Source organism: Aspergillus melleus, assembly GCF_016097325.1.
Source record: "Aspergillus melleus strain CBS 546.65 chromosome Unknown contig5, whole genome shotgun sequence".
In the NCBI taxonomy this organism is placed as follows: domain Eukaryota; kingdom Fungi; phylum Ascomycota; class Eurotiomycetes; order Eurotiales; family Aspergillaceae; genus Aspergillus; species Aspergillus melleus.
In genome coordinates, this window is record NW_025763374.1 from 898,522 (window position 1) to 923,907 (window position 25,386).

Here is a 25,386-nt window from a genome sequence, read left to right on the forward strand (position 1 = left end):
TACTACGGAGTATATTGATCCTACTCTGAAGTGTCATCCTAGCGTCTGGCTATATTAACCTTAAGCGGCCTCCCATGGCAGCTAACAGGATTAATCTTAGTTTTCATCATGTGGTAGTTATAATATTTGATACAACTTACTCATAGCCATTCAGGCCATTAATGGCAGCTTCCGCTTCTTGCGGGGTGCTCATCGTGACAAAGCCAAACCCCCGACTTCGATCCGTATCTCTGTCCTTTTCGATGACCTTGTTGTAATTAACGTGGTTTACCGTGTCAGTTTACCGTGTCAGGTAGAGAGAAGGTAAATAACATACAGATTTAGTAACGTGGCCATAGTCACTGAAGGCATGATCGAGGTCCTCAGCGGTTGTGTCGAAAGTAAGGTTCCTGTGTTGATCAGAATACGGAGCGGGGAGCAGCTTGTGGTAGGGAGCTTACCCAGCATAGACTTTGCTTCCCATGGCGTGTGATAAGCGTTTGGAATAGAGATTAATGGCTGTTACAAAGGCGTGGGTGGATAAGTATAATTTTTTATGTAAAATTATAAGAAACAGTGAGCGCTGGGAAGAATGTCTTGAGCTTTTAAATCTATCGCCCCATTAATGCCTCTCAGACAAGGAATCATGTGGTAAACCGCATGCGTCTTTGCTAACGTCATGACTTTGCCCTCGATGTCATAGATGACGGATTCCCTTGGTTGGGAATTATAATTTAACAGGCAAAGAATACCTTTATTGAGTATCGAGGGGACATTCGCATTGTATGGTAGAGGGTTTTTCCAATATACTCGACGTCATCATGGATGCTTGCGGGCGAAAAGTAATAGTGCCATCTAGCTTGGTACCATCTGAAATTGGCCAGGAGATTTTTATCAACTCGGACGGCTTCGCTGCTTGTTTATAATTATTAGGCCGTTAACCTTCCAGACAATCTAAATCGATACGCTGGTATTGAGATGGAAACATTAAGCACTCCAATGCGATATTTTGAGCACCAGGTGATGTCATGACGGAGCTACAACTGAAACAATTGCATACCGCCGTAGTCCATTTCAATTCACGACTGCATTGCTGTGATATGAGTCGGAACAATGCAATACTTAAGATGCCCGTGACGCTGACGTCCCAGGACCTTTTTGCTTCTCTAACTCAGTACTTTCATTCGTCGCCGATACTTGCACGTTTTTCATGGTCCGATAGGGAGAACTGAAACTAGTCCTTGTTGTACAATATAAAGGGTAAGAGCGGTTCTTAGCGGAGAAAGGATGTACGGCAATATATGCTGTAAGGGCCCAGTCCCATACTTGCGTTTTTGGTGTTAAGTTTAGTATACCAAACAAGCAAGGCGGGTGGGTGGTTATTCCTTCTATCACGGCGAGCATTCCCGCGGCTTTGGCTACTGTCGCTGAGGAGGAGCTTGTTAACCGGACAGCCCATTTTTTATTTAAAAAGGCGATATTCACTCGATAGAAGCTAAACTACCTCGAAAAAGCGGTAGGAATCGGTCAAGCAAAGAATGTATTAAAAATGCTGTATATTTTACTATATTCTCTCGATCAAAGATGATAACATTAAAATATAAGAATTGTATAAACATATAAATAGATAAATAATGATTTAATGAGCGATTTAATGAGCGATTCGGCGAGACAGATAGCTAAACAACCTAATATTGAATAGAAAATAGAATGTAATTATTTTTTATTGCATTTTTGAGCGATTTATAGTGAGCAAGGCAGGAAGATGGTGATGGGCGAAACAAGTAAATGATAATGAGCGAAATAAATAGATAGGCGGTAGATAGGCAGACTAATCTTAATTAGGCAATCGATTTTATCGATTTTTATTGCATTTTTCGAGCGATTTAGCGAGGTAGACACCTAAGGGGATCCTTACCACCTATCTAGGGGGGTCTTTACCATAAGGGCTGTCCGGTTAACAAGCTCCACGGATAGCGGATGACATAATCGACTGTATGCAGCTGCCTAAGGCTTCCGAGACATCCCCATTATTGCTTCATCGTCATTTGTCTACCTTGCGCATGATGCAACCGCAATGCGAAGCGCAGCATTTCATCCCTGATGGCGCTCCGAAGACCCCATCGCAAATCTCGACACGGCTGCTTAGAATGCAAGCGACGGCGTGTCAAGGTACTCAACCTGCCAATGTTCCCTTTTCTCGCTCCATAATTAACTCGCGCAGTGTGATGAAACTCGACCAGTCTGCTCCAACTGCACCAAGCGTCTGACTGAATGTGAATATGACTCTACAAGCTCTTTTCTTTGGGCAAACCAGGGCCCAAAGCCTCGCCCTGCGTCAAACTTATCTCCGTCCGAAGGGTCCCAGCCTCCAGAATCGAACTTGATCACCGCGAATTCATTCGGGGTGCTGGGGAGACTTGGTGGCGGCGGTAGAAATCCTCAGAGCACCACCGATCTTAACCTCAGCGATCTAGAGTTAATGATGCAGTGGTGCAACTCAACATATCTGAGTCTGGCCCGCAACGGCCAAACCGACCATATCTGGCGGTGCTGCGTCCCGGAAGAAGCGCTCTCGCACCCGTTCCTCATGCATGGCATCCTCGCTCTCTCCGCGCTGCATCTGGCTCGCACGAAGGACGATCATCGCAGTTCCGCGTATGTCGATACAGCTGTTTCGCATCAGAACCGCGCGCTAGCGTTTTTCCGGGAGTCGTTGAGCGACATCACCGAGTCTAATGCTAAGGCCATGTTTGGGTTCGCTGGCGTCGTCGTCTTGTACGCGCTTGCGTTTCCCCATCCGCTCGAGGTGGACGACCCGTGGGTCTGCGTCGATGACTTAACACAGGTGTTCGTGCTGGCCCGTGGCGTGCAGCAGGTTCTGAGGAAAGCCACCCCGTCGATCGTCGCCAGCGACTGGGCGTCCGTGCTTGTGCTGGGTGACTACGACCACACCCCGCCGGAGGATGCCCAGGCTGTTCTGGATCGATTACATGAGGCCAATAACCAGTACGGCGAGCAGGACCCGGCGCATGACACGGACCTCCATCGCCATACCATTGAAAACCTGGCTGATATGATCGCCGCCATCTCCAGCGGCCTGATCACCGCCACCATTTTCTGCAGGTGGGCGATCAAACTGAGGCCCGAGTACGTGGATCTCGTCCGCAATCGTAACCCTTTGGCTCTAGTCATTCTGGCGCACTATTGCGCCATCCTGCATACCATGCGGGGGGTTTGGTACGTGGGCGAATGGAGTGTTAGGGTGCCCAAGGCGATATGGCAGGTTCTGGATGATCGCTGGAAACCGTTGACTCGTTGGCCCATGGAGACGGTCTACGGGGAGAGCTTTTTCGCAGATCAAACAGGCTGAAGTTCTCTCATCTTGTTCGTGATGTTATGGCATACGAGTTTACAAAGATTTACAGTTACGTACAAAGTCTATGTTATTGTGGCGCATGTCTGGGAAATCAAGACTAGACAGGAAAACAAGCAGGAAGAAACCAACACCAAGACCGTTACTCATTCAGGGACATTAAACAGGCATGTTCTTCGCGTTAACTCCCAACCCACCCCTGACGGTCATATACGTCCCCTTGCCCAAGAGGCAGTTCACCTCGCTCGGATGGACGACCACGAAGATGAGCATAACGAGGAACATGAGGAGTCCATCAAAGATATAGATGAAGGCCTCGCTCGACATGAGAACCCCATCCGTATCCCCCGCATACTCAGCCACACGGAAGACGGATCGAATCAGAATCAGCACGCTAGACGCATGCAGCGCGAACAGATGTTTCCGCCAGGGGATATACACGTCGACCGATTGCGGCGTGGGCCGGCGACCAATCCGCCTCTGGAAGAAAATGGCGCTGATCAGGAAGAAGCCGAAGAAGATGATCTGCACGAACAGACCGCCGAGGATGACGCCTTTGCCGGTGTCCTGGGATCCTTTCACCATGATTCCCGCTCCTGTTCCTGTCAGCTTTCATCTCCCATGATTGTATCAAAATCATGAACGCAAGACCTACCGGAAGCCTGCATCAGGAAACTCAACACATCCCCCGCCACGAAGATCTTGGTCATCCAGTTCACGCGGATGATGGACAGCGCCTGTCCTTTGACCAGGTATATAATCCGACCCAGTTCCATATAAATACTAGCGGCGAAGAGGGCGGGCGCGATGAGCAGCAGGGTGCTTTGCATAACGTACGGGCCGAGCGTCCAGTCCGGTGATTGTTTCGCGGACATGGCGCGTCCTATATAGCCGAGGAATTCGACTGTGCGTGTCAGACAATTACCAAGCATATAGGCCAAGAGCGAGTCGCATGAGAACTTACACCAACCGCCTAGCACGAGCGGAATGAAGAACCACGTCCGCGTCCGGATCAGGTGGTATGTATGTAGGAGATTGACGACGATGAAGAGAAGGATGAAGATGACGGCCGCGGCCATCGAGGGGTAGTATTCATAGGCTTTCCAGCCTCCATGGCTGGTGTCGGTGTCTGCCATTGTGCCCAAGGGCATGGACTATGAAGAGTACTTGTTCGCAGAAAGAAAAAGATTTGAGAAACTGAGCAAAAGACCCAAGAGGATTCATCGTTCTAATCAAATTCTTCTTCAATCTACCTACTCAAACCTTTCCACTTCAGGCATCATGATTTGGTGGATCGTCCACACAGCAACAGTAGACGATTTCGTATATCTCGTACCCATTTCCTATTCAGGTCAAGATCGAGCTTTTTGGTGCTAAGAAGAGACAAAGTGGAGATGCGTAAATCCAATTCTTCGCTTTGTTCGTATTTAGTTCCCTTGAGGGTTTAGTGTTCTGCTTCTCTAGTCTTTGGATGCTGATCGTTGTAACTAATTTATACTTGACCGGGAATACTCCCCACAACATACTGTACAAACTCCCCTGAATACCAATTACTCTAAGTCTCTTAAGACATCACAACTTCGCCTGCAACTCCTCCCCATTCTCCAACACATACCGATACCTCGCCTTCCCCTCATGCATATCCCCCAACGCCTCATTCACCTCCCTCATCGCCCGTTTCTGAATCCACGGCACCACCCGCTTCTCCGCCGCCAACCGCAACATCTCCCTGATATCCTCCGGCGACCCAATACTCGACCCGGTCACCTTCACGCTCTTCTGCATCAGCGACCACGCCGTCAACGCCGGCAACGGCTGCTCCGGCGCCCCGACCTGCACAAACGTGCCATCGAGCTTGAGTAACCGCAGATAGCCACTCAGGGGCATATCCGCTGCATCGACCGTGCAGATAATCAAATCCAGCGTCCGGCTGTGCCTCTTTGCCCAGTTCTTCTCTTCGCTTGTCGCGATGAAGCCATCCGCCCCTAGGCCCGTCACCGCGTCTGCTTTCTTGCTACTCGTTCGCGAGATCCCCACCACGGAATCACAACCCATCGCCTTCGCAAATAATATCCCCATATGTCCTAGCCCCCCGATGCCCACAATCCCCACGGATTTCCCCGGCCCGGCGCCATATTTCCTCAACGGCGCAAACATCGTCACCCCGCCGCAGAGCAGCGGCGCGGCCTCTGCGGAGGATAACGCGGCAGGGATCTTGAATGCGAAATGCGCGGGTCCGCGCCATCGCGTCGCGTAGCCGCCGTAGGATTTCGAGTTAGCGTCGTCACGGTAGCGACTGTTATATGTGGCTGTCATACGCGTGCAGTAGTTTTCTTGGCCGTCGGCGCAGGCGGCGCAGTCGGGGCGTAGGCAGGAGGCGCTTTGGGCGCCGATGCCGACGCGGTCGCCGGGTTGGATTGTTTGGTCGTCGGACTGCGAGGGCGAGGATGAGGTTGAGGTTGAGGGTGTGGGAGAGGAGACGGCCGATCCCACGCGACGTACGGTCCCGATGATCTCGTGTCCCAAGACGCAAGGGTAGTCGGCTGGGGCCCAGCCGGAGCGGAGGGTGTGGAGGTCGGTGCCGCAGATGCCGCAGTGCGTGATGTCGATTTCGATGTCGGTGGGTTCGAACGGTTTGGGCGTGAAGGTGGTGAATGTTAGGGGACTCGTGGCGTCGTGGGCGACCCAGCCTTGGAAGGTATCTGAGGACATTTTCTGATGAGTTGAGGAGTGTAAGATGGAGCTGTTAGGTGGGTGGTAGTTGTAGGTTGTAGACGATGGTAGGTGTCGTGGTCTGGATCTGGGCTCAATTCGGGACCAGCACAATGGTGTAATCAATTGAGCAAGATTGTTGCTGGGGAGGAGAGTAACTGGATAGAAGTATTTAAAGTCCTCTACAGCAAAGGAAGCAAGTTGCGGAGAACTAGACTAAATTGCCGAGGTCCATTACACGAGTGCCGAATGCCACGGCGATCAATCCCAAGCCCGATCTTAATGAGCGACATCAATATTAATCATACATGCGTTCCAAAATTAACAAGGCAAACAATTATTCACAAGCGCCAGGTCATGATAGCTCGTCGTCGAATATGCAAGCAACAGAAGTTCGATATATACACATGGACGGATTAAAGAGGGGGTATCAAGCAAAGTCATATCCTGAACACAATGGGGTTATCGGTTATTACACGGAAACGATGAAAGAGGTCACTTGGAGGGCATCCCCATCAGCTCCCCGAGTTCGTCGCTAGTCAGAGTGCTGCGTCGGCGATCGCTCGTCTTCGTCGCACTCTTGCCGCCTCGAGTTCGTTTGCGGCTTTCGCTCTCTTTACGAGCTTGTTCGGCAGCTCGCGCTTCACTCTCCACGGCGGCAAGCTTTTGCGGCACGCTGAGTCGGGTCGAGGGTTCGGACACCGGCTGCTCCTTGCTGGCCAGATTGGACTCTCCTTGCTTCGGCGCTCTGCTCTGATGGGTTGCCTGACGGGTTGTCGTCTGCGATTCTGGCCTCCGCCTGGATGTCCTACGCGTCACAGCCTCTGATCGATGAGCTTTGATTTGGAGGGTTTCATCCTCCTCGCGGGGAGGATCGCATGGAGATCCCTGCAGTCCGGGCGTGAACGAAACCTTCCGCGACAGTCGTGTAGGTCTGATGTTGTCGCTTCGCTCTTTCAATGCGCGGTTAGCACTCCTCTGCGACTTCTCCTCGCGCTTCTCGTTGGCGGCGTCGGAAATTCGGTCGGACTGGATGACTGGGACGACGTGGTCGGCGGCCTCTTCCTCTTCCTCGGCCTCTTGATCCTCGAAGATCGGCGTCTGCACGCCCGTGTCTCGCTCGCCCTCGGCCGCTCTGCCTCGCGAGGAATCCACGCTCAGATCGAGTGTCATTCCCAGTCGTAGCTCCTCCGCTTGCACCGAGCCGCCGCCGTCGGCAATCCGCGTATGCCAGCCATCCATCATAGTGACGGCCTGTCTCCACCGAGCTTCCATCTTCTCCCAGCCTTCTCGCAGTCTCACGATCTCTTCGTCTCGCACTTCGACCTCTTCCAATGGGACGAAAGATGGGTTCGTAAGTAACGTTCGCAGATGCTCCAAGACCCCGTCCATCTGCTCGGACAGATCCTCGCAAGATGAAGGCAGAGTAGTCACGGGGCCCTGTGAAGATTTGTGAGTTCCGACGCTGGCAGATCCAACCGCGCCCTCCTCGTCCTCCTCGGCGTGCGGTAGGCCCTGGAGATCCTTCAGGGTTTGAACGGTGTTCCGCGCCAACATAATCAAAGCGTCGTTCTCGTCACTCAGGTTCTGCAATAGCTCCGTGAGGAAATCGTTCGTCTCCTGTTTCAAGCTGTATCCCGGGTCGTTGACCCCCTCACCCCCTTTGGAGAGTTTCATTCTAGATGAGCGATCGACTGCGGGGTTGATGTTGATGGTCGTGACGCCGAGCCCCTCCCGTTTTCCTCTCTGCCGCTCGGCCAGGTGGGATTTCAACTTCTGCATCTCCAGGTCTCGTTTGCGGATGTCGTTGGCACACTGCGCGCGCACTTGCTGGATGGTGGTCTTCATGCGTTGCACTTGCTCCTTCAGTCCCCTGATCGTAGAGTCCGTACCGGCCATATTGGTCTTTAAGGAGCGTTCCTGGGCCTCTGCCAGAGCCAGTGATCGAGTCAAGTCGGAGGTCTTCGTCTGGAGTTTTTCCTGTATCGCAGAGTCTTAGTATTCTTGTTTGCCAACCTGTCTCCGTAACTATGACCACCTACAATATCGAGCGTCTTCTGCGCATCTTCTGCACGCAGTGTTCGAATCGTATTGGCCAGATTCTCTCGATGCTCTGCTTCGCGCTGCGTAACGGTCAGATGCACGGTTCCGTCAACAATCATGGACTCTCCGATCACATACGTCTCTTCTGAGAACCAGATCATTCACCAGGTTGATGATCCTCCCCATCGTCGTGGCCACTCCGCCCTCGTCATTGTCGGGCTGAGCAAAGTCGATCGGGCTGCCGCTCTTCAGCAACCCGCGAGCAAGGAGGACATTATTAATGTACGTCGACGCCGCCTCCAGGTTATGCGGCTCCATGGCTTGCCAGCAAGCTTGCCTTGAGATTCCTGAGTATGGCGGTAAAGGGGTCGGAAGTTCTAGAAATGAAGGGCAGGGAAGTAAATCAGGGTAAATTTTCCCCAGTGGATCGCAAAGCCGACCGTTATTTTGCCGTCGACAGGGATTCCCAATCGGGACAAAAGTAAACACCGGGGGCGCTGCGGGCGGCGACAGAGACCACTTGTGCAGCCCCACGGCAAACGCAGCGTTGCCCCGTTGACCTCGACCGCCTGACGCGACTTTCTCTCTTCTCTCTTCTCTTTTCGCGTCATTCTCGCTCCCGTCTCTTCCGCTTAGCGCGACGAGAATGTAACTTGGGCTCATATATCATACGATCATGGGCTCGTTAGGTACGTTTCCTTGGCCGAGACACTCATTACCCTTGTCCTTTTACGACAAGTCTTATGCGGTGTTTCAATGGCTAAAGGTTCGTTCTCCTTGCAGGTTTGGCGCGTGGTGAGGCGGCCGCGTTGCAGCAGCACGGCCAGCGACTCTATCAGCAGGGCAGCTTTGAAGCTGCTATAGAAGCCTTTACTGAGGTACTGCCATGTGCATCGAATGGAATCAATTCTCTATCCTCTATTCTAACCAATTGCTGGTTAAATTAGGCCTTAACTGTAAAAGATGCCAATCATCTGGATATTCTCGATGTTCGCGCTGCCACTTACACTAAGTTGGCACAATATGATCGCGCGCTGCGGGATTCCAGGCTGATGATTAAGAAAGACAAGCAGGATTACCGGGTGAGCCTGCGCATGTCAGATCAACGACGGCCTCATTGCTAATACGGTGCAGGGATATCTTCGCTGCGCGAAGAGCCTGCTCCTGGATAGCAAGCCTGAAAAGGCCCTGGAAGTGTACGCCTACGGACTGAAGGTCTTGCCCAGTAATCATCCGCGTCGCTCGGTCAGTTGATTTTCTGGGATCGGACTTCCCATACTCTCTTTCGAACCGAGCTGACTAGCGCAGCTCGTAGAACAATTGCACGACAAACTGATCGAAAAGATGACGGCAAAGTGTCATGATCCTTTCACCTTGTTGCCTTTGGAACTTGCTCGGCTTGTTCTGGAGCATTTCGACTTCAAGCAGATCGTGTAGGTTCTGCTACCCACACTTGGCTTATGAATCTAACGTTTCCAAGTGCAATCCTTCGTGTGTCCAAAGGATGGAACAAATTCCTCTCCTCGATGCGCGACTTTTGGATGGAGCTGGACTTTTCCGTCGCTCGCGGCAAGATCAGCTCGTCATCCGTTCTAGCTCACATTCGACGTTCCAAAGCTCTACTAACCAAAGTCTCATTGAAGAATATCTCCACTCCATCGACACAAAAGGTTCTGGAATATGTGAGCAGGTGCCCACGGTTGGAAAATCTCGAGTTGCTCGACCCGTACAACAATCAGGCGGTTTACGAGCTCTTCAAGGGCTCCAAGCGTTTGAAAACCCTTATCATATCGGCAGACACGGTTGTCCCTCAGGAATACCTGGCCAAATTCCTCGCAAGCCTACCTCTTCTCGAACGCATCGAGGTCCACAAGGCCAAGTCCTCGCCCGAAACAAAGGCACAGTGGCCGTCGAAACTTCCTCATCTACGGAGTATCACGATAGGCTCTATCGAACCGTCCAGACCAATCGGGCATACCCCTGCGCTCTACATTCCCCGCCGAGAAGATGTACTACTCCGTGGCCCCTACTGTTGACCAGATGACTGACTTGCGCAGACCATTCCTTACCCAATTGCAAATTTGGAAGAGCTGCGGCTTGATTCAAACCCTGAAGTTTTTGTCCCCTACCCTCCTACCTTCAATCCGCTGGATCTTCAGCGACTAAAGAAACTGGATCTTAGTGGGATTTATATTGGGGATGAGTTTGCGTTGCCATCTAGTCTTGAATATCTTCGCATCCGTGGTGGTGCTGGAGCGGAAGAGTTCCCGTTTTCAAACGAACCGCCTCTCAATTTTCCAAAACTTCATACTCTTATTCTGAGCGACGTGCCTTGGGTTACGAACCGCACGTTCCTTTATTTTCTGCTCGAGGCCAAGGCTCCTCTAAAGGTCCTTCACGTAGACAAGTGTTTCCGGCTCCATGGCTCTGGCCTGGCCCAACTCCTTTGTGAACACTCCGAAGGGTTGGAGGAACTCAATGTTTCGCACATCTCCGCGATTGATGACAAGGTCGTGGAGATGCTTGCGGCAAAATTGCTCAACTTGAAGGTGCTCAATATGACCTGTACCGAGATAACCGGTATTTCGATCAAGAGATTAGCGGATGTCCGTTCGTCCGAGGCGAACTCGCAGCTGGAGCGCATATTTGCAAGAGGCTGCGAGCAAGTCTCGACCGATGCCGTTGCCTATGGGTGGGCCAGCGGTCTTGAGATCATTGCATAGACTTGTGTATGTTTGAAACGGGTGACCTTGTCAAGAAGGCCTGTTATGACATGCCTGTCGATATGGGAACTTGATGCGAGAACCTATCTTCTGGTTGTCTTGTCTAGGGTTTTTGTTATCTGTCTAGTTTCTTGTGGATTTTGGAACAGACTTGCTATTTTTCTTTTATTCTTTGGCGAAATGACATGCTGGGCGTTTCGGAAAGGACGGGAATCAGGAATTATGATGATGATGTGATACCAGCATATATTTGAATTTCGGTCTATCTTTTCTCGGTTAAGACAGGCATTGGTCATTGTTCATTAGCTAGTTGCACAGAAGCATTCGAATTAACACTGGTCAACTTTAACTCTAATTTGAGTTTCAGTGAATTCAAACCCCCCTCTCCTTACACCACTTCTCCACCTCCTTCGCCAACTTCTCCCTCTGATCCTTGACCATCTCCATCATCGGCTCCACCTGTTTCTGATACGAGGCATCATACCCGCTCAGTCCGTGAGCTCCGACTTCCCCGTTCTTCTGTGGTGCAAGGTACGTGTCATACATGGATATCATCATATCCATAACAGCGGAGAGTTGATTCGGAAGCCACTATCGAACCAGAATTAGTCAACCAACCTCACCCAAACCAAGGACACTAAAGAACAAGAAAAAAAAAAAAAAAGAAAGAATAAAAATAACATACCGTAACAATCGGACTCCCACCCGTGGCCGTCGGATGCGGCGTTCTCCGAATAATATACTCCCTGGCAAACAACCAATGGCGCCACCGGAAGCTCCGGACGTGGTTCAAGGTCTTCAGGAACAGGATGGTCGTTTCGGTATCGAGGACTGCGAAGTCGCGGACGCCTACTTCGGCTGATTTGGCGTTTAGGTAGGCGAGAAAGGTTCGGTGGGGGAGGGGGCGGTAGGCGCGGAATTCGTGGAGGATTTTGGTGAGGGGGGTTGAGGGCATGGGGATTTGGAGGAGGTGGTCTAGGAGGGGGATCTTGATTCTTAGTTAGTATTGGTTTTGTGGAAGGGGGTTTGGGTGGGTGGGAGGGGCATGGTCTGTAGGTTTATATAGCAAGGGAAAAGGGGGGGAGGGGACTGACCATGCTGTCGTTGGCACCGCTCTCTCCGCGGAAGAAGAGCGGTTGATTGTCGAGAACGCCGTCGTAGATGACACCGTTGGGGAACATGGACTGCGAGGTGATTCCGAAGATGAAGACACGGAAGGACAGGTAGTCTTGGGGTTTAGAGTTGGCCCACATATCTAGACCTTAGTCAGTATATCATATCATCATCTTTACAAAAGAAGATTAGGTGCTAACTAGACAGAGCAGAGACATACCTTCCATACTGGCTTCGATCTTCTCCATCGAAGCCAGGATCTCTCGGAACCCATCGTTGACCTCAGTTCGAGACCCGGCTTGCTCAAGCGTATCGACGACTTTGAGCGCCCCACTGATCAGTCCCTTTGACTCCTTGACCATGTCCACGTGGGTCAGGATGAACCCGGCCTCGGAACTCTTAGGGTCAAGGCCGTGCTCGAAGGCGCGGACCAGACGGAGGTTAGGATAGGTCAGGCCCTTAGATGGTTCGGCTACCGTGTAGTTGAAAAGGGAGTATGCGGCGGCATAGGACATGAAGGGAGGGATGTCCAGGCTGGATGGTGGTTAGTATAGGCATTAAGATAGTAAGACAGAAGAATAGGAGGATAGGAGGATAGGAGGATAGGAGGATAGGAGGATAGGAGGATAGGAGGATAGGAGGATAGGAGGATAGGAGGATAGGAGGATAGGAGGATAGGAGGATAGGAGGATAGGAGGATAGGAGGATAGGAGGATAGGAGGATAGGAGGATAGGAGGATAGGAGGATAGGAGGATAGGAGGATAGGAGGATAGGAGGATAGGAGGATAGGAGGATAGGAGGATAGGAGGATAGGAGGATAGGTATTGCAGGAAAGGAGGAACATACAGCTGAGCACATCGATACATAGGACAAGCCACGGCCCGAGGCAAAAAGTCTCTTCCGAGACCATACCCATTGTCCGGGTTCTTACGCCAGTTCTCCCAGCAGGGCTCAAGCAAATACGCCGACGCCAGGAAGGAGTAGTCCCTGAACACGGCCGTGACTGCGTAGAGATCCGGGGAGCCGTCAGCCGTGACGAGCTTGTCGACTTCAGCGGTGAGGTCAGGGAGCTCGGCGACGGCAGGTCCCAGCTCATAAGTCGCCAGCAGACCAGGAGTGCCGTCGAGCTTGGTCACGGGCATCCGATCAAGCAGGGCCACTAGAGGCTGGAAGGGCTCGGGGAGGTTGGTAGGGGACATGATGAAGGGCATGAACCCTGTAGAAGTGGTGATGGTAAAAGGGTCCAAGGACCGAGGAAGGGTAGCCGGGTCATGATGAACATAAGGGAAACACTTCAGGGTAGTAGTAGAAGTACGAGGGGTTTTGATCTGGGTCATAGTGCCAAATAACAAAGGAAAAAGTAAATCTATCTATGTATGAGGACTTGATAAGGATATGAGACACTTATAGTTCTCCAAGAGGATAGGAAAGTTTAGAGGGGGAAAGAAAGAAAAATTTTCAGAAATGTGGTAGAGACCAGAATAGGCTTGTAGATTCAAGAGAAGGAAGGGAAATCCAGCGGGTGAAGGCGATTCTTATAACTGCCATGAGGCCGGATTCAATTCCGGCCACGGAGTCTCTATTACGTTTGACCGAGCAAAAAGGCGTGGGGACTGCATTTTTGGATACATCTTCGAGATATAGTATCCGATAAGCAGTTCAAAATAAACCGCTTGGGTTCCCACAGCATCTCTGAAGAAAATCATGCCCTCCCCCAACTCTAGCTGCACAGGAAGCCATCTACGTCGATCTATATCAAGACTTGGCAACCAAGGGCAGCCAGCATCACGGGACACGCTAGGCTCGATCTAGTAGGAGCTGCCAAACGCACCCACGAACTCAGAAGGCGAGGAATCCCGACATATCAAGTCCGTTGATCATCCTACAGGGCTACAAGTCTTCTTGCACCGAATCTCAAACATCTCCAGCCCATAGGTTGCTTCAAAAAACAATAACCACCACCAATGCCCAGGGATGTATTAACTCCAACGGCGTATGGATTGACCATATGCCAAGCAATGCAGCCCCACTTGCCGCTATATTGTGATTGGTCTGGCCGGAATCTTCCGGCCTCCGTCAATGGCCGGCCTCAGGCTCTCAGACCGTGACTAGCCGGCCTTTTATGCGTGTTATGCGCCCTGCATTGATACGACCAGCCAACCACTGTACTCCGGCAGGGTAGTTGGTGTTGGCTTCACTTATCAGGGCCAATGCCTTGCTTTATTAGGCCCTACGAGTCTCACTACCACCTATCATTTGGAATGTGTATTCGGTCTTATCGGTACCTAGGCTTGGTACTGTGAGAAGCACTCGGACTGCACTTGTTACCGCTTCACATTGCCGGTTTCTAAGCCTGACTATCTTGCCTCTTCTACGTGGTCATTGTCAATAACGTAGCAAAACATTTGTATCCATCAAAGTCTATAAATTGAAAGGAGAATTCTAGTTCATAATATACACTGTGGGTATTGTATACACATATCTTCAACAATCAGACAGCGCGAGTCCTAAGTCCTCAATCAGCACGGGGCCTGGTCCTCGAATCTGATAACTTACCGAATGCAAATCTATCACCGGGTGACACCGTCCAGGTACAACCGTAGCCCAATAGATTATTCAGTTCCCTCACGGCCCCATTCTATGTCCCCTTCGCTGGATTATTATCCCCTCCTGGCGACGACGCATCTACGCTCGGTGAAACCTTCTGGAGCTTCAGGTATTCCTCCTCGAGTCTCTTCTGCATCTCGAAATCGGCCTGTCGTTCATGTCGCACGCGCTGCTTCTCCATATCCCGTTCAACGCCCTTGTGCATGTTCTAGAATTTATCAGCCCCAAATCGCTCCTATGACATGAATATCCTCAGTCCGAACATACCGCTCTCTCCTGTTCTTGCGACCAGTGCACAAAGTAGACGATGCCCGCAGTTCCGAGGCCCGTCGCGGCCAATGTCAATTTCGAGGCTCGAGACATCTTATCTTCCTGTCTATAATCAGTACACAAACCAGCTAGTTCTGTGAGATGAAACAAAAACTCACCTTAACCCAGACAGCAAAAAGAGTACGTGATGGCTTAAGGCCCAGACCGGCTCGAGATTCATCGGCGATTATCACGGCGGTCACGGATGGCAGAACCCTGACCGCCTTGTCATTGATCATTCGTGGCGTCCCGTCGGGGGGCGCATGGGACGGGCTCGCATCACGAAGCTCCCCGACCTCCGCCTTATCTGTACTTCTATCCCCACGCCCTTGACGCCCTCGTTTTACCGGTCTATTATTATATACAGGGGTCTTTGGCAATATGGTGAGTTTTATGTATTTCACTCCTTTTTGGATGTCGTCAGATGCTAATACCGTGCTCTATAGTCCGCTCAGAACTCCGCAGGCATTCAGACCCTCCTCGATGTAGGTCGCAGCATAGAAGTCCCCGCGGGTTTGATCATGGATTGACGGTGATTACTCTAGGCCGAGAGAGAGGCTCAGAAGATTGTTCAGCAAGGTATGTCCCGCTTGGTTGTCTTGCTCCATGACCGTCCGTCTATGGGAATATGCTAACGTACTCGCATCGTCTAGCCCGTGAATGTACGATCGTCGCCCTTACGCACTACCTATCGATCAGCCACTGACTTATACCATCAGACCGCACGAAGCGAGTGAGGGACGCCAAATCCGAAGCGCAAAAGGAAATCGAAGAATACAAGAACCAGAAGGAGGCCGAGTTCAAGAAGTTCGAGGCTGAGGTGAGAGATCCCCGATAGCCAGCGGTTCAGCATGGACTCCTCTCGACCCATAATTTCGCGAGATTTGCAACGCAAGCTAACACTATCTTCAAACCAGCACTCGAGCGGATACAAGAAAGCCGAAGAGGATTCGAACAAGGAAGCCGAAGTGAAGCTCCAGGAGATCAAGCAGGCCGGAAACAGCAAGGGCAGCAAGGTGGTGGATGACCTGATCCACGCCGTCGTGGAAGTGAAGCCCGAGGCGTCGGAGAAGATCGTGGTCAAGACATAAAGTCGTTATAGCCGTGCGATGGAGGTCTCTCTGTTTTGATTTATACTATTGCTTTGCTTTTTTCAGGGCTGTGAATATATGGTTCTTGCGATTTGAGCTTTGTGCAAATACCTTTTGACGATTTGAATCGATCTGGCATGGCTTGTGGTCAGCACATTAGACTGTAGTATCTGTAGTCTGTGGGTATCGGGCGAGTTTAGTAGATCGTATTCTCACTAGAGACGAGTCGATAGCATCCACAGAATCCGCGCAGATTAGACTACGCTTCTCAGTAGTTAAGCGTTACCTCATAATAAATTAGTTTGTAGCGAACTATCTGTCTCTCGTGTTATGTTCTGCCTGAGGCAACAACCGGCTCCGATTCAGGAGTTGCGTCATCAGGCACGCGCCAACTTTAAAGCGATTATATGTACAAATATGGCCAATGATATACCGTCCTCCTAGAAGATAGGCAAGGTATTCCAAAGGGAAAATGAGGTATATAGTTAACAGACTCCGTCTGAGTGTTAAATCAGCCAATTCGACACTTGGTGTTCAGTTCGTGCCGATTGCTCACGCGCAACACTTCCGCTCCTCGACACGCGGGTGCAATTCCCATGAACAAAGGAGAACTTACGCGCAAGATCCACGACTGGAGAGCTTAGGGAAGGTAATCAAGGATGAATATGCAGTGGTTCGAGACAGCTACGGTGAGCCTACCTCTACTTGTCATCGTCAGGTGCAGTACTATTCGTGACGAATCGGCCGTTAACCAGATACCGCGACAGATACACCTAAGCACCCCATCGTCCTCGCGCATGGCTTGCTTGGATTCGACGAGTTGCGACTAGCTGGTCCCTATTTCCCGGGGGTCCAGTACTGGCGAGGGATCAAGGAAGCGCTGTCTATGAAAGGCGTCCAGGTCATTACGGCGACGGTGCCGCCGTCGGGGTCTATTGAGATGCGCGCGGAGGAGTTAGCGAGAGATATCGCTGTCGGGGCGGAGGGTCAGGATGTTAATATTATTGCGTATGTTGTCCTCGTTCTCTCGCGTTCGTTTAGCTGAAACGAGGTGTGCTAATTTGGTGTAGACATAGTATGGTAAGATGTCGTGCCTGGCCATAGATTATCTATGTTTATTGACTTGGGGTCTAGGGGTGAGACTCTTTCTGACTGTCATGACATTCTTTTTCTTTTCTTCTCTTTTTTTCTTTTTTGACTTCCGATTAATATCTCCAAGTGGTCTGGACTCCCGATATATGATCAGTCGTTTGAAACCCAAGGATTTCAATGTAAAATCCTTGACGACCATTGCAACTCCACACAGAGGTTTGTACAATCTACATACATGTTGATATTTTCCCACTAATACCACTATTAGGCTCGTCGGTTGCAGACTATGTAATCAAGCAGATTGGAGGTACAATGAAGTCCGCATCACCCCCAGATGAAGAAACTCATACCATGCCTTGCAGATGACCGCCTTGCCCAGTTATACTACGCCCTGGGACTACTGAAAGTCGAAACGGGAGCTTTTTCCCAGTTGACGCGGGAATACATGGAGAATACATTCAATCCTAATACGCCTGATGTGGATGACGTGCGGTACGTGAACCTATCAACCACAAAGAAAAAAGAAGAGAAACGAAGAGAAGAGAAAAGAAGAAAGACGAATAAAAAAGGGGCAACGGAATAGGGCTGAGACTAGACAGATACTTCTCGTACGGGGCGAGCATGCAGCCAAGTTTCTGGTCGGTCTTCCGCCAGTCCCATCGGATTCTGGAGCAAGTCGAAGGGTTTAACGACGGGCTAGTTAGCGTTGCTAGTAGTCGGTGGGGAGGAGAGGCAGGGTACAAGGGGACCCTCCTTGACGTGAGCCACTTGGATTTGATCAATTGGAGCAATCGGTTGAAGTGGCTGGCTGGGGAGATTACGGGCAATCGGCGAAGGTTCAACGCCATTGCACTCTACCTGGATATTGCAGGTACGTGACACACTGACAAGCATTCCTTGTCAGACTATAATTTTGATCACTGTGGCTGACGGGTCTCATCACACCAGATATGCTGGCGAAGGAGGGTCTTTGACGAGAAACATGCAGAGTTGCAGCGGCTAACGGGGAAGAATTTTGATGCCTAGAGGGCACAATACGGGAGGGATCTAGGCAGTCGGTTTAGAACCAGTAGTGATACCCAATGAGATGAGTCACTGATGTAGTATGACATAGACCGGACTCGTAGTTACTGCTCAGAGTGCTCTGAAGACAGAAGACCTGGACTCAATTGACGGGAAAGGTGGCGGTGTCTTCGCGTCCCAAGCATCCGAGTGGCTTAGCAGCCCTGTGTGAGACGATCTCATCTCCGAACCTCTGACGGCCTAGACTTCCTCACTCACCATGATGACAGTTTAAACAACTGAGAGTCAGACAAAAAGATAAAACCCACCTGATTGCCAGCAAGTATTTCTTGGGACCAGGAAGGGGTTTCTTTTTTTTATTTTCTAATTTTTTTCCAGTTCATTCCCTGATCAGGATCCCGACCACGCCGAGAGTTCCTTTGGCTTTGAACCATCGATTGCCCCACGCCCTCCGGTCTTCTTCTTCTGCCACTTCCTTCAACGTCATTTTCCCCCTCGTATCTTTTTTTGTATGCCGAACTCCCGTTCTCTCGCGCTCTCATCCCTTCAATCCTTCTCTCCCTATCCCCCACTCCTCATCGCTTAACCCCTTCCCAAGTAGAGTATTCCCAATATTATCAACGACATAATCTCTTTCTTCTCCCCATCGAATAAGCATATCTCAATCGGCCGTGTCGCTAGAGGCCGACCCGGGTCAAGGTGTTCGCCATGTCCGCGACCATCCATTTAGACAATTCACATACCCACTTCACCAACCTTGACTTCCTGTCCGGCAGAGTTGTGATTAATCTGCCGTCTGAAGCAGCGATAGGTGGTATTCAAGTGAAGCTGGAGGGAGAAAGTCGCACGCGTCTGTCGGGGCCCCGAAATCCGCACCATGAACAGTCCGATAAGAAGCGCACCGAATTAGAAGTTCATAAGGTATTAATTCTTTCCCTTACTCTTCTGAATTTCATTCTTCTCGTCTCCCCTGTTGCATCGCTTCTAGTTGCTTATGATTCGCAGCTCTTGTATAAAGTCGTCACCGTTTTCCCTACCCCGGAGGTGTTCAACTCCAAGGCTCCGAATACGACGTATACTTTTGCGTCCGGGACATATGAATATCCCTTCCAGTTCAAGGTAATTTGACCCATGAATCGAAATCGTTTCGTTATGGCACTGATTCTTCGAAGTTTCCCTTCAACAATGCCTGCAGCATGCATAATAGCATGCTCACGAATCTGAACATCACCGGGCTGAAAGTCGAAATGGCCAAGGATACGAATCGGCATGTCAAAAAGACCCTTCCTCCTTCTCTAAGCGGCTTTCCGGGCGAGGCAGACATCAAATACTATCTAAAGGCGACTATCATCCGGCCACAATTTTACAAGGAAAACATCAGAGCGGTATGGTCACTACAAGCAGCGGGGTGGATTACGGCTGACACTACGAGTCTTAGATCCATGACTTGAACTTCCTTCCCATCGAACCACCAAGGACAGGCAGCCTAAACGAGGAAACGTATGCGCGACGCCAGCATCAGTTTACAAAAGCCCCCAGTGGTTCCAAGACGAAGAACTTATTCCAAAAGGTCTCGTCTACTTCCCTTCGAGATGGTGCCTCGGACACTCCTCGCGTCTCTGCAGACATTCGACTTCCGAACCCGTCCATCCTCACCTGCAATGAGCCCATCCCGCTGCGGGTGTTGGTGAGCAAGGTGTCCGAGTCATACGAAACCATCTTCCTGCAGATGCTGCAAATCGAGTTGATCGGGTACACGCACATCCTTGCCCACGACCTAAGGCGAACGGAAAGCGGAAGTTGGGTTATAATGAGTCGCAGTAACATGGGTATCCCCCTTGGGAGAGGAGGTGATCCGGCGGGCTCGGAATACACCATCGACGCCAGCATGTGGAATCGGGTGCCTCTGCCTAGCTCAGTGGCTCCGAGTTTCGAGACATGCAACATCTCAAGATCCTACGAGCTTGAGGTCCGAATTGGATTGACTCATGGCAGTATTGGGAACATGAAAGTGAGTAACGACGTGACGATCTTTCGGCTTGACCTTTTGTGCACTCGGCGTACTAACTTGAATAGCCTCAACTTATCGTACTCCCGCTAAGAATGCCTGTCAAAGTGTTCTCCGGTATTGCTCCACCCCAGGCACTTCTGGACGCCATGGCTGCCAATGGGCGCGTCAAACCATCGGCGCAGGTGCCACCTTCACCATCAGTCCCAGATCGACCCGCGGGTAGTACCAGTTCGCGTCCACCCATGCCTCCCAGACCTTCAGCGGCTCCTGTTCCCGTGCCCGCCTCGGAGGAAAACTATGACGATGCTCCTCCCAGCTACGAGGATGCGATGGCCGAAACCCTCAGTCCCGTAGATGGCCCCCGTCGCGAGTATAACCCACCAGATGCCTCTTCCTCTTCCGGAAGACCCGTTGAATCTGGAGCTGATCCAAGCTCGTCAGTGTACCCGGTAAAGGATCGTGAGGCTCAGACCCCGTACGGCAACCGCGAAGCGAATTCATCCTCGGAGTCCTTCGACATGCTTCCTTCGACGCCGCCGGAATCCCACTCCGGCTCACCCCCGACGTCTCCCGTTGCTCGTCAACAGAGCATTTTGAAGATCCACAAAATGGCGCCCCCTCCGGAGGACAACCCGCCTCAGTACCAGCCAGTAGCCGACAGTCACCTGCAACCAGCATCCCCTGGTCCGGCAGAACGGAGGCCCTCCGGTTCTGAATTCCGTCCCATCAGACTCGGTGTGCCCAGTAGGAAACCAGTCCCTCGAAGCTCAAGTTCCGGAGGTCCTTGAGCCAGTTCTAGGAACAGGTAATCCAGCACCTTCTGGCCACTCCCCTCTGTGTTCGATTATTAATACATAACGGGGTCGAACTGAGTGGCATCCGTAATTTATCCATTTCGAGGAATATCGGAACCTTCTAACTACCAACACGGATTATATACGACTTTCCTCAGCGGTACCAAACCACTATATACCATGGAACATGGATCGCGTCTAGTTGGACACCAACCACTCGCATATAAGCGGTCTTTATCTTGATTGAACGCCTTTTCTTTTCTTAAAATGTTCGTCATTGCCATTTGTCGCATATTGATACCATGTCTTGCTTCTGCTTTTGTCTGAGCTGTGGATTGTTGGAAAATCTCGATTTTATATCACGATTATCTAGGTAGTGAACATCATCTTTGACAGATTTTCATAATTGGCACGACGGTTTACCCAAAATAAATATTCACAAGCAGATAGCGACGTCAGAGTATAGTTTTGTTTACATTGTCCAAGAAACGCAACAAAAGTAATATGCCTACATGCATGAGCATACATCACATTGCCGCAATCACATGCAGATAAAGGCCCCCCAGTCAATTGCATAGACTTTGTATAGCCAGGAAAGAGTCTAAAAGGCAGAACGACGGGTCCAAAGTAAGGAGAACAGGAAAAGAAATCCATCCTGTTTACACTTCCGTGAGTGCCTGAGGCGGGGATTCCCGAACAGGCTTAGCTCGAGCCGGAGGTGTTTGCATCACTTTCGAGTCTTTCCTTTCCAGTCTTCACCTTCACCGTCTCTTGTCCCGTCTGCTTGTGTTGCTTTTTCTTGCTAAACGCATCGCGCTGTTCAATTCCCTTCCTAGTACCATGTATTTCTATGATTAATCTAATATTCTCCCCCTGATCTTCTCGTTGCACCTCTCGACCTGCATCTGCCCTCCGCTGTCAGTTTCTTCCCGCGTGGCCCACTCACAGCTTGCTTGCTCTGAACGCGACCGATCGACTTTGGAGCTCAATTTTCGCGAGTCGCAAACACGGCGAATCTAATACACTTTTACCCTCGAACATTAATCACTGATGCTCTGATAGCAATCTTCCATTGAAGAATCGGAGGAGAGCGCACAGTCACCCAACATTCCATCATGCGTCTCCACCTCGTCATCCAGCGTCACGGACTGCCGGTGACGCGCATTCTTTGGACGACCGCGCCGCCCTCGCTGTTCGGTCAGAATGCGCCCGGTACCTCGGCCGTCATCCCTGCCGCCTCGTCTGCCATCACGTCGACGCGCACCCCTAATGCGCTGTATGCGAACGGCGGCTATACCATTGCGCAGCTCCTGGAGGATGTCAACGGCGTGATCCCTCTGGAGACCGAGCCGGCATTGTTCGACAGTGAATGTAGTGGGCAATGGGGCCTAGAAGACTACGTGGTTGAGGTGGCGGGCTCAGAATGTCTGCATTTCATGGAAGTTGAAGGTCTCCTCAGAGATGGGGACGAAGTCTTGTGAGTACTGTTTACGCTTGGGTCCCTGCCCATTGGCGTTCCTCTTCCTAACTTTGTGTCTGTCTAGAATACGAGCTCTGCAACTCTCTGACCTGCGCGCCCGACGCCTTTCCGGTCGACACCAAATATCCACCGATGGAAGGCATTTGATCGATGGCGTGCCGTTCGGAAAGCCTTTCCTGAAAAGACCTACCTCGTCGAGACCCGCTATCACGATACCGCCGAGAAAGAAGAGGCGCACGAGCGTGGCGAGCTGGGGCAATGGACCGGCTGGCTACGAGGAGGAGGACACGGAGTGGGCGCCTGGGCGAGTCCGGTCGTTGAAAGAGCTGTCGGCCCTACGGGATGGTAGTGGATCCGACGACAAACCTGACGATGATGATGATGAGTATGAAGATGCTTATCAGGACGATTACGAAGATTTCCATCAAGTCCATGAAGAAACCGGTGATGGCACGGTCATTCGATATAATGTGGACCAGGACGAAGATGACCAAGCGTCGGAGAGTGATGCCGATATATCTGACTTTGATGCCGGGGATTTGACCGAGGAATTGAAGGACCTCAAAGAGGATCAAGAGACCTCTGAGATGCCTGGTGTTCAGAAGACAGGAGACGACAAAGCTGATGGCGGTGGCTATCCATTGCGCAAGAAGTCAAGCCTGTACATGCTACCAAGACAATCGATCTTGCATAATGCCAGCAAGAAGGTTGCAGACGCCGATGCTTCGCGACGAGACTCTAAGGCGGTCAGATTCGAGGGACAGGCGCCGCCACCACCGCCCTCTGCTCAGCAACCTCCAGTCATCAAAGCACCAGAGCCAGAGCCAGAAGAAAATTCCGTTGCAGTTCAAAAGGATAGCAGCAGCAGCAGTAGCAGCAGCACCTCATCTTCCGATGAATCCAGCGATAGCAGCTCTGATGAGGATGCAAAGGTCTCGTCTTCGTCAGACTCCTCAGACTCAGACTCCGATTCCGATTCCGACTCTGACTCGTCCAGCTCTGATTCTGACGATTCGGCGTCAGATTCCGAGTCAGAAGAGGTTTCTGGTATAGCCTCTTCGACGATGAACCCCCCTGGTCTGGGCTCCCAACGAACCAAAAAGAGCAACCAGCGCAACAAGATGCGACGACGGTTAGCCAAACTCAAAGAACTGGGTGCTTTACCGGCCGAAGCAGACTTTGCTGCTCTTCGAGACCTGGAGGAGAAGCATGGAGGGTCGTATCAATTTCCCACAACCACACCCGGTACGAACGAGAATGAGCAGGCAGAGTTCGAAGCGAAGCGGCAGAAGCTGCTTCGTGATCTTGAATCTGGAGGAATCGACGTCACCGAGAAGGAGAATGTGCCATCGAGTGACAAAGAGAACAGCAACCAAGTAAACAATCAAGTGCCCGAGTCCGAAAAAGAAAACGCCATCCCTGCTGCGGAAACCGCCAATGAGGCCAGTGCCGAGTCAAAACGCCGCACGCTAGACATTGCCAGCTCTCGGCGACTGCTCTTCGGTTCCCTTGGTGTACGGACGCCTCGAACCAAAGAGGACGAAGAAGCCACGCGCAAGAAGCTGGCCGGCAAAGTCAAGAGTACCAATGGATATCCCCGGAAGTCGGTCACTGAAGAAGCACCGGCCGAGAGCGAAAGTGACTCGGACGAGAACTGGCAAGACAAGTTAGTCATTCGGGCCACCGAGTGCTTCTTTGAAGATATCGAGTTGACTGCGCCTCCTTTTCCTTTTGAGCAGCGATGGGATGCCGAAGCCGACGCTATCATTAGGCAGCGCAAGGGATGGGGCAAAAAACGGAAGAGAAAGCAGCGCATTCAGGTGTACGACGGGGAATACGAAGAGGAAGAGTATTATGGCAATGATGACTATTATTATCAAGATGAAGAAGATCCACAGCTCAACTACGATGACACGGAGCAGCCGAGCCACGAGATGGAAGGCATTGAGCAGAATGGACACGAGGACATGCAGCCATCAGACGAGACAGAGGGCGACCTTCCTCAAGTTCCCGATGATCCGGCATCGCTCGGGGATCTGGTAGAAGACGACTTGAAGAAAGGCTCAGTCATTGCCTTCAGGCAGCTGGACATGTCCAAAGCGACCAACTGGCAGCCCACGGTGTCAGAATATCGAGTAGCCAAGATCCACGACGTGTTCGAAGACCAGGTTCTCAAACTTCGGCTGGCCAAGCGTGATCGAAGGCAGCTCAAGGAGACGGAAGATGACGAGGACGAGCCAGAGTACAGCGGATTTGAAATGCCCGGTTTTGATGACGACGAAGCGGAGGACGATGGGTATCGCGAAGTGCCACTTTCAGATCTCATTGATGCCAAGCTTCTCCGAGCGGGAAATATTGCAGGCGGCCCCGGAGAAGCCGAGAAAGCCAGCTTGTCAGTACATTAACTTTTCCTTTTCACTGTGTTCTTCTGGCGTGCATGCGCTCACCGACCAAAGCTCTCCGGCAGAGCCGCCTGAACGGAGACCAACGCCGGATGCGAAAGCAGACGAGAAGGCACCTCCGAAAGACCGGCAGTCAACTCAAGAAGAGCCCGACGCACTAACGAGGGACGCAGTCGACGCCGTAGGGGCCTCTGGCGAGGATTCCAGCTCCGGCGTAAAATCGCCGGAGTTTCACGGATTCCAGTCCTGCGAGGAAGAATCGGCCTTGGCATCACAGGCATCGGGCAGTCTCCAAGCAGAAGCAGATCATGAAGGCGGCGCTGGTGACGAGGATCCGAATTCGGGCAGTCGTCTTTCACGGCCATCCACGCCTACTTTCAGCGTCCCGCCGAATCGGTTGAAGAACGGAGCGGCGCCGCCGGTGACCGGGTCAGATCTAGACCTCGAGCCGATCAGCAGTCCCGAGAGTCCGGTGTCCTTCAATCGCCTCATCGCATCGCTATTTGACAATAAGGCTGGCATCAAGTCCCCAACTCCAAGCCAGAAAACAGAGAAGAAGCCTGAGCAGAAGTCTGGGCCGAAACAGAAAGAGGCTGAGCTCAATGGCGAAGACAAATCAGAACAAGAACC

General features: G+C 51.4%; 16 protein-coding genes across 16 annotated transcripts; 8 read left to right on the forward strand and 8 right to left on the reverse strand.

The window, feature by feature from the left end:
* Nucleotides 1–136: 136 nt before the first annotated feature.
* LDX57_008798 (RNA recognition motif domain-containing protein) lies at nt 137–463 on the reverse strand (the record flags this gene model as incomplete). Its single annotated transcript, XM_046090522.1, has 3 exons — nt 137–247; nt 317–389; nt 441–463. 3 exons carry the CDS (start codon nt 461–463, stop codon nt 137–139), a joined length of 207 nt encoding a protein of 68 aa, XP_045946497.1.
* A 1,619-nt stretch (nt 464–2,082) lies between these two features.
* On the forward strand, nt 2,083–3,352 carry LDX57_008799 (uncharacterized protein; the record flags this gene model as incomplete). The annotated part of the gene is made up of 2 exons (XM_046090523.1): nt 2,083–2,151; nt 2,204–3,352. 2 exons carry the CDS (start codon nt 2,083–2,085, stop codon nt 3,350–3,352), a joined length of 1,218 nt encoding a protein of 405 aa, XP_045946498.1.
* Nucleotides 3,353–3,514: 162 nt separating this feature from the next.
* Nucleotides 3,515–3,940, reverse strand: LDX57_008800 (uncharacterized protein; the record flags this gene model as incomplete). The annotated part of the gene is made up of 1 exon (XM_046090524.1): nt 3,515–3,940. The coding sequence occupies one exon, from the start codon at nt 3,938–3,940 to the stop codon at nt 3,515–3,517; it is 426 nt and encodes a 141-aa protein (XP_045946499.1).
* Nucleotides 3,941–3,960: 20 nt separating this feature from the next.
* LDX57_008801 (uncharacterized protein) lies at nt 3,961–4,491 on the reverse strand (the record flags this gene model as incomplete). Its single annotated transcript, XM_046090525.1, has 1 exon — nt 3,961–4,491. The coding sequence occupies one exon, from the start codon at nt 4,489–4,491 to the stop codon at nt 3,961–3,963; it is 531 nt and encodes a 176-aa protein (XP_045946500.1).
* A 436-nt stretch (nt 4,492–4,927) lies between these two features.
* Nucleotides 4,928–6,067, reverse strand: LDX57_008802 (NAD(P)-dependent alcohol dehydrogenase; the record flags this gene model as incomplete). The annotated part of the gene is made up of 1 exon (XM_046090526.1): nt 4,928–6,067. One exon carries the CDS (start codon nt 6,065–6,067, stop codon nt 4,928–4,930), a length of 1,140 nt encoding a protein of 379 aa, XP_045946501.1.
* A 495-nt stretch (nt 6,068–6,562) lies between these two features.
* LDX57_008803 (uncharacterized protein) lies at nt 6,563–8,524 on the reverse strand (the record flags this gene model as incomplete). Its single annotated transcript, XM_046090527.1, has 2 exons — nt 8,249–8,524; nt 6,563–8,190 (listed from the first exon to the last, which is right to left on the reverse strand). Exon 2 carries the CDS (start codon nt 7,964–7,966, stop codon nt 6,563–6,565), a length of 1,404 nt encoding a protein of 467 aa, XP_045946502.1. The 5' UTR covers nt 7,967–8,190; nt 8,249–8,524.
* A 262-nt stretch (nt 8,525–8,786) lies between these two features.
* LDX57_008804 (Leucine Rich Repeat domain protein) lies at nt 8,787–10,833 on the forward strand (the record flags this gene model as incomplete). The annotated part of the gene is made up of 7 exons (XM_046090528.1): nt 8,787–8,799; nt 8,894–8,988; nt 9,058–9,192; nt 9,245–9,355; nt 9,419–9,543; nt 9,591–10,119; nt 10,168–10,833. 7 exons carry the CDS (start codon nt 8,787–8,789, stop codon nt 10,831–10,833), a joined length of 1,674 nt encoding a protein of 557 aa, XP_045946503.1.
* Nucleotides 10,834–11,205: 372 nt separating this feature from the next.
* Nucleotides 11,206–13,284, reverse strand: LDX57_008805 (indoleamine 2,3-dioxygenase family protein; the record flags this gene model as incomplete). The annotated part of the gene is made up of 5 exons (XM_046090529.1): nt 11,206–11,424; nt 11,519–11,821; nt 11,928–12,088; nt 12,167–12,480; nt 12,794–13,284. 5 exons carry the CDS (start codon nt 13,282–13,284, stop codon nt 11,206–11,208), a joined length of 1,488 nt encoding a protein of 495 aa, XP_045946504.1.
* Nucleotides 13,285–14,585: 1,301 nt separating this feature from the next.
* On the reverse strand, nt 14,586–15,102 carry LDX57_008806 (protein PET117; the record flags this gene model as incomplete). The annotated part of the gene is made up of 3 exons (XM_046090530.1): nt 14,586–14,762; nt 14,822–14,926; nt 14,983–15,102. The coding sequence occupies 3 exons, from the start codon at nt 15,100–15,102 to the stop codon at nt 14,586–14,588; spliced, it is 402 nt and encodes a 133-aa protein (XP_045946505.1).
* Nucleotides 15,103–15,244: 142 nt separating this feature from the next.
* VMA10 (uncharacterized protein) lies at nt 15,245–15,954 on the forward strand (the record flags this gene model as incomplete). Its single annotated transcript, XM_046090531.1, has 6 exons — nt 15,245–15,247; nt 15,310–15,348; nt 15,409–15,442; nt 15,517–15,525; nt 15,583–15,683; nt 15,781–15,954. 6 exons carry the CDS (start codon nt 15,245–15,247, stop codon nt 15,952–15,954), a joined length of 360 nt encoding a protein of 119 aa, XP_045946506.1.
* Nucleotides 15,955–16,426: 472 nt separating this feature from the next.
* Nucleotides 16,427–16,999, forward strand: TGL2_1 (triglyceride lipase; the record flags this gene model as incomplete). Its single annotated transcript, XM_046090532.1, has 2 exons — nt 16,427–16,643; nt 16,722–16,999. The coding sequence occupies 2 exons, from the start codon at nt 16,427–16,429 to the stop codon at nt 16,997–16,999; spliced, it is 495 nt and encodes a 164-aa protein (XP_045946507.1).
* A 668-nt stretch (nt 17,000–17,667) lies between these two features.
* On the forward strand, nt 17,668–18,020 carry TGL2_2 (lipase 2; the record flags this gene model as incomplete). Its single annotated transcript, XM_046090533.1, has 2 exons — nt 17,668–17,917; nt 17,995–18,020. The coding sequence occupies 2 exons, from the start codon at nt 17,668–17,670 to the stop codon at nt 18,018–18,020; spliced, it is 276 nt and encodes a 91-aa protein (XP_045946508.1).
* A 757-nt stretch (nt 18,021–18,777) lies between these two features.
* On the forward strand, nt 18,778–20,868 carry LDX57_008810 (arrestin (or S-antigen), N-terminal domain protein; the record flags this gene model as incomplete). The annotated part of the gene is made up of 5 exons (XM_046090534.1): nt 18,778–18,990; nt 19,075–19,188; nt 19,242–19,454; nt 19,508–20,080; nt 20,146–20,868. 5 exons carry the CDS (start codon nt 18,778–18,780, stop codon nt 20,866–20,868), a joined length of 1,836 nt encoding a protein of 611 aa, XP_045946509.1.
* Nucleotides 20,869–21,989: 1,121 nt separating this feature from the next.
* On the forward strand, nt 21,990–22,355 carry LDX57_008811 (uncharacterized protein; the record flags this gene model as incomplete). Its single annotated transcript, XM_046090535.1, has 1 exon — nt 21,990–22,355. The coding sequence occupies one exon, from the start codon at nt 21,990–21,992 to the stop codon at nt 22,353–22,355; it is 366 nt and encodes a 121-aa protein (XP_045946510.1).
* Nucleotides 22,356–22,941: 586 nt separating this feature from the next.
* Nucleotides 22,942–24,759, forward strand: LDX57_008812 (uncharacterized protein; the record flags this gene model as incomplete). The annotated part of the gene is made up of 1 exon (XM_046090536.1): nt 22,942–24,759. The coding sequence occupies one exon, from the start codon at nt 22,942–22,944 to the stop codon at nt 24,757–24,759; it is 1,818 nt and encodes a 605-aa protein (XP_045946511.1).
* A 303-nt stretch (nt 24,760–25,062) lies between these two features.
* Nucleotides 25,063–25,248, reverse strand: LDX57_008813 (uncharacterized protein; the record flags this gene model as incomplete). Its single annotated transcript, XM_046090537.1, has 1 exon — nt 25,063–25,248. One exon carries the CDS (start codon nt 25,246–25,248, stop codon nt 25,063–25,065), a length of 186 nt encoding a protein of 61 aa, XP_045946512.1.
* Nucleotides 25,249–25,386: the final 138 nt, after the last annotated feature.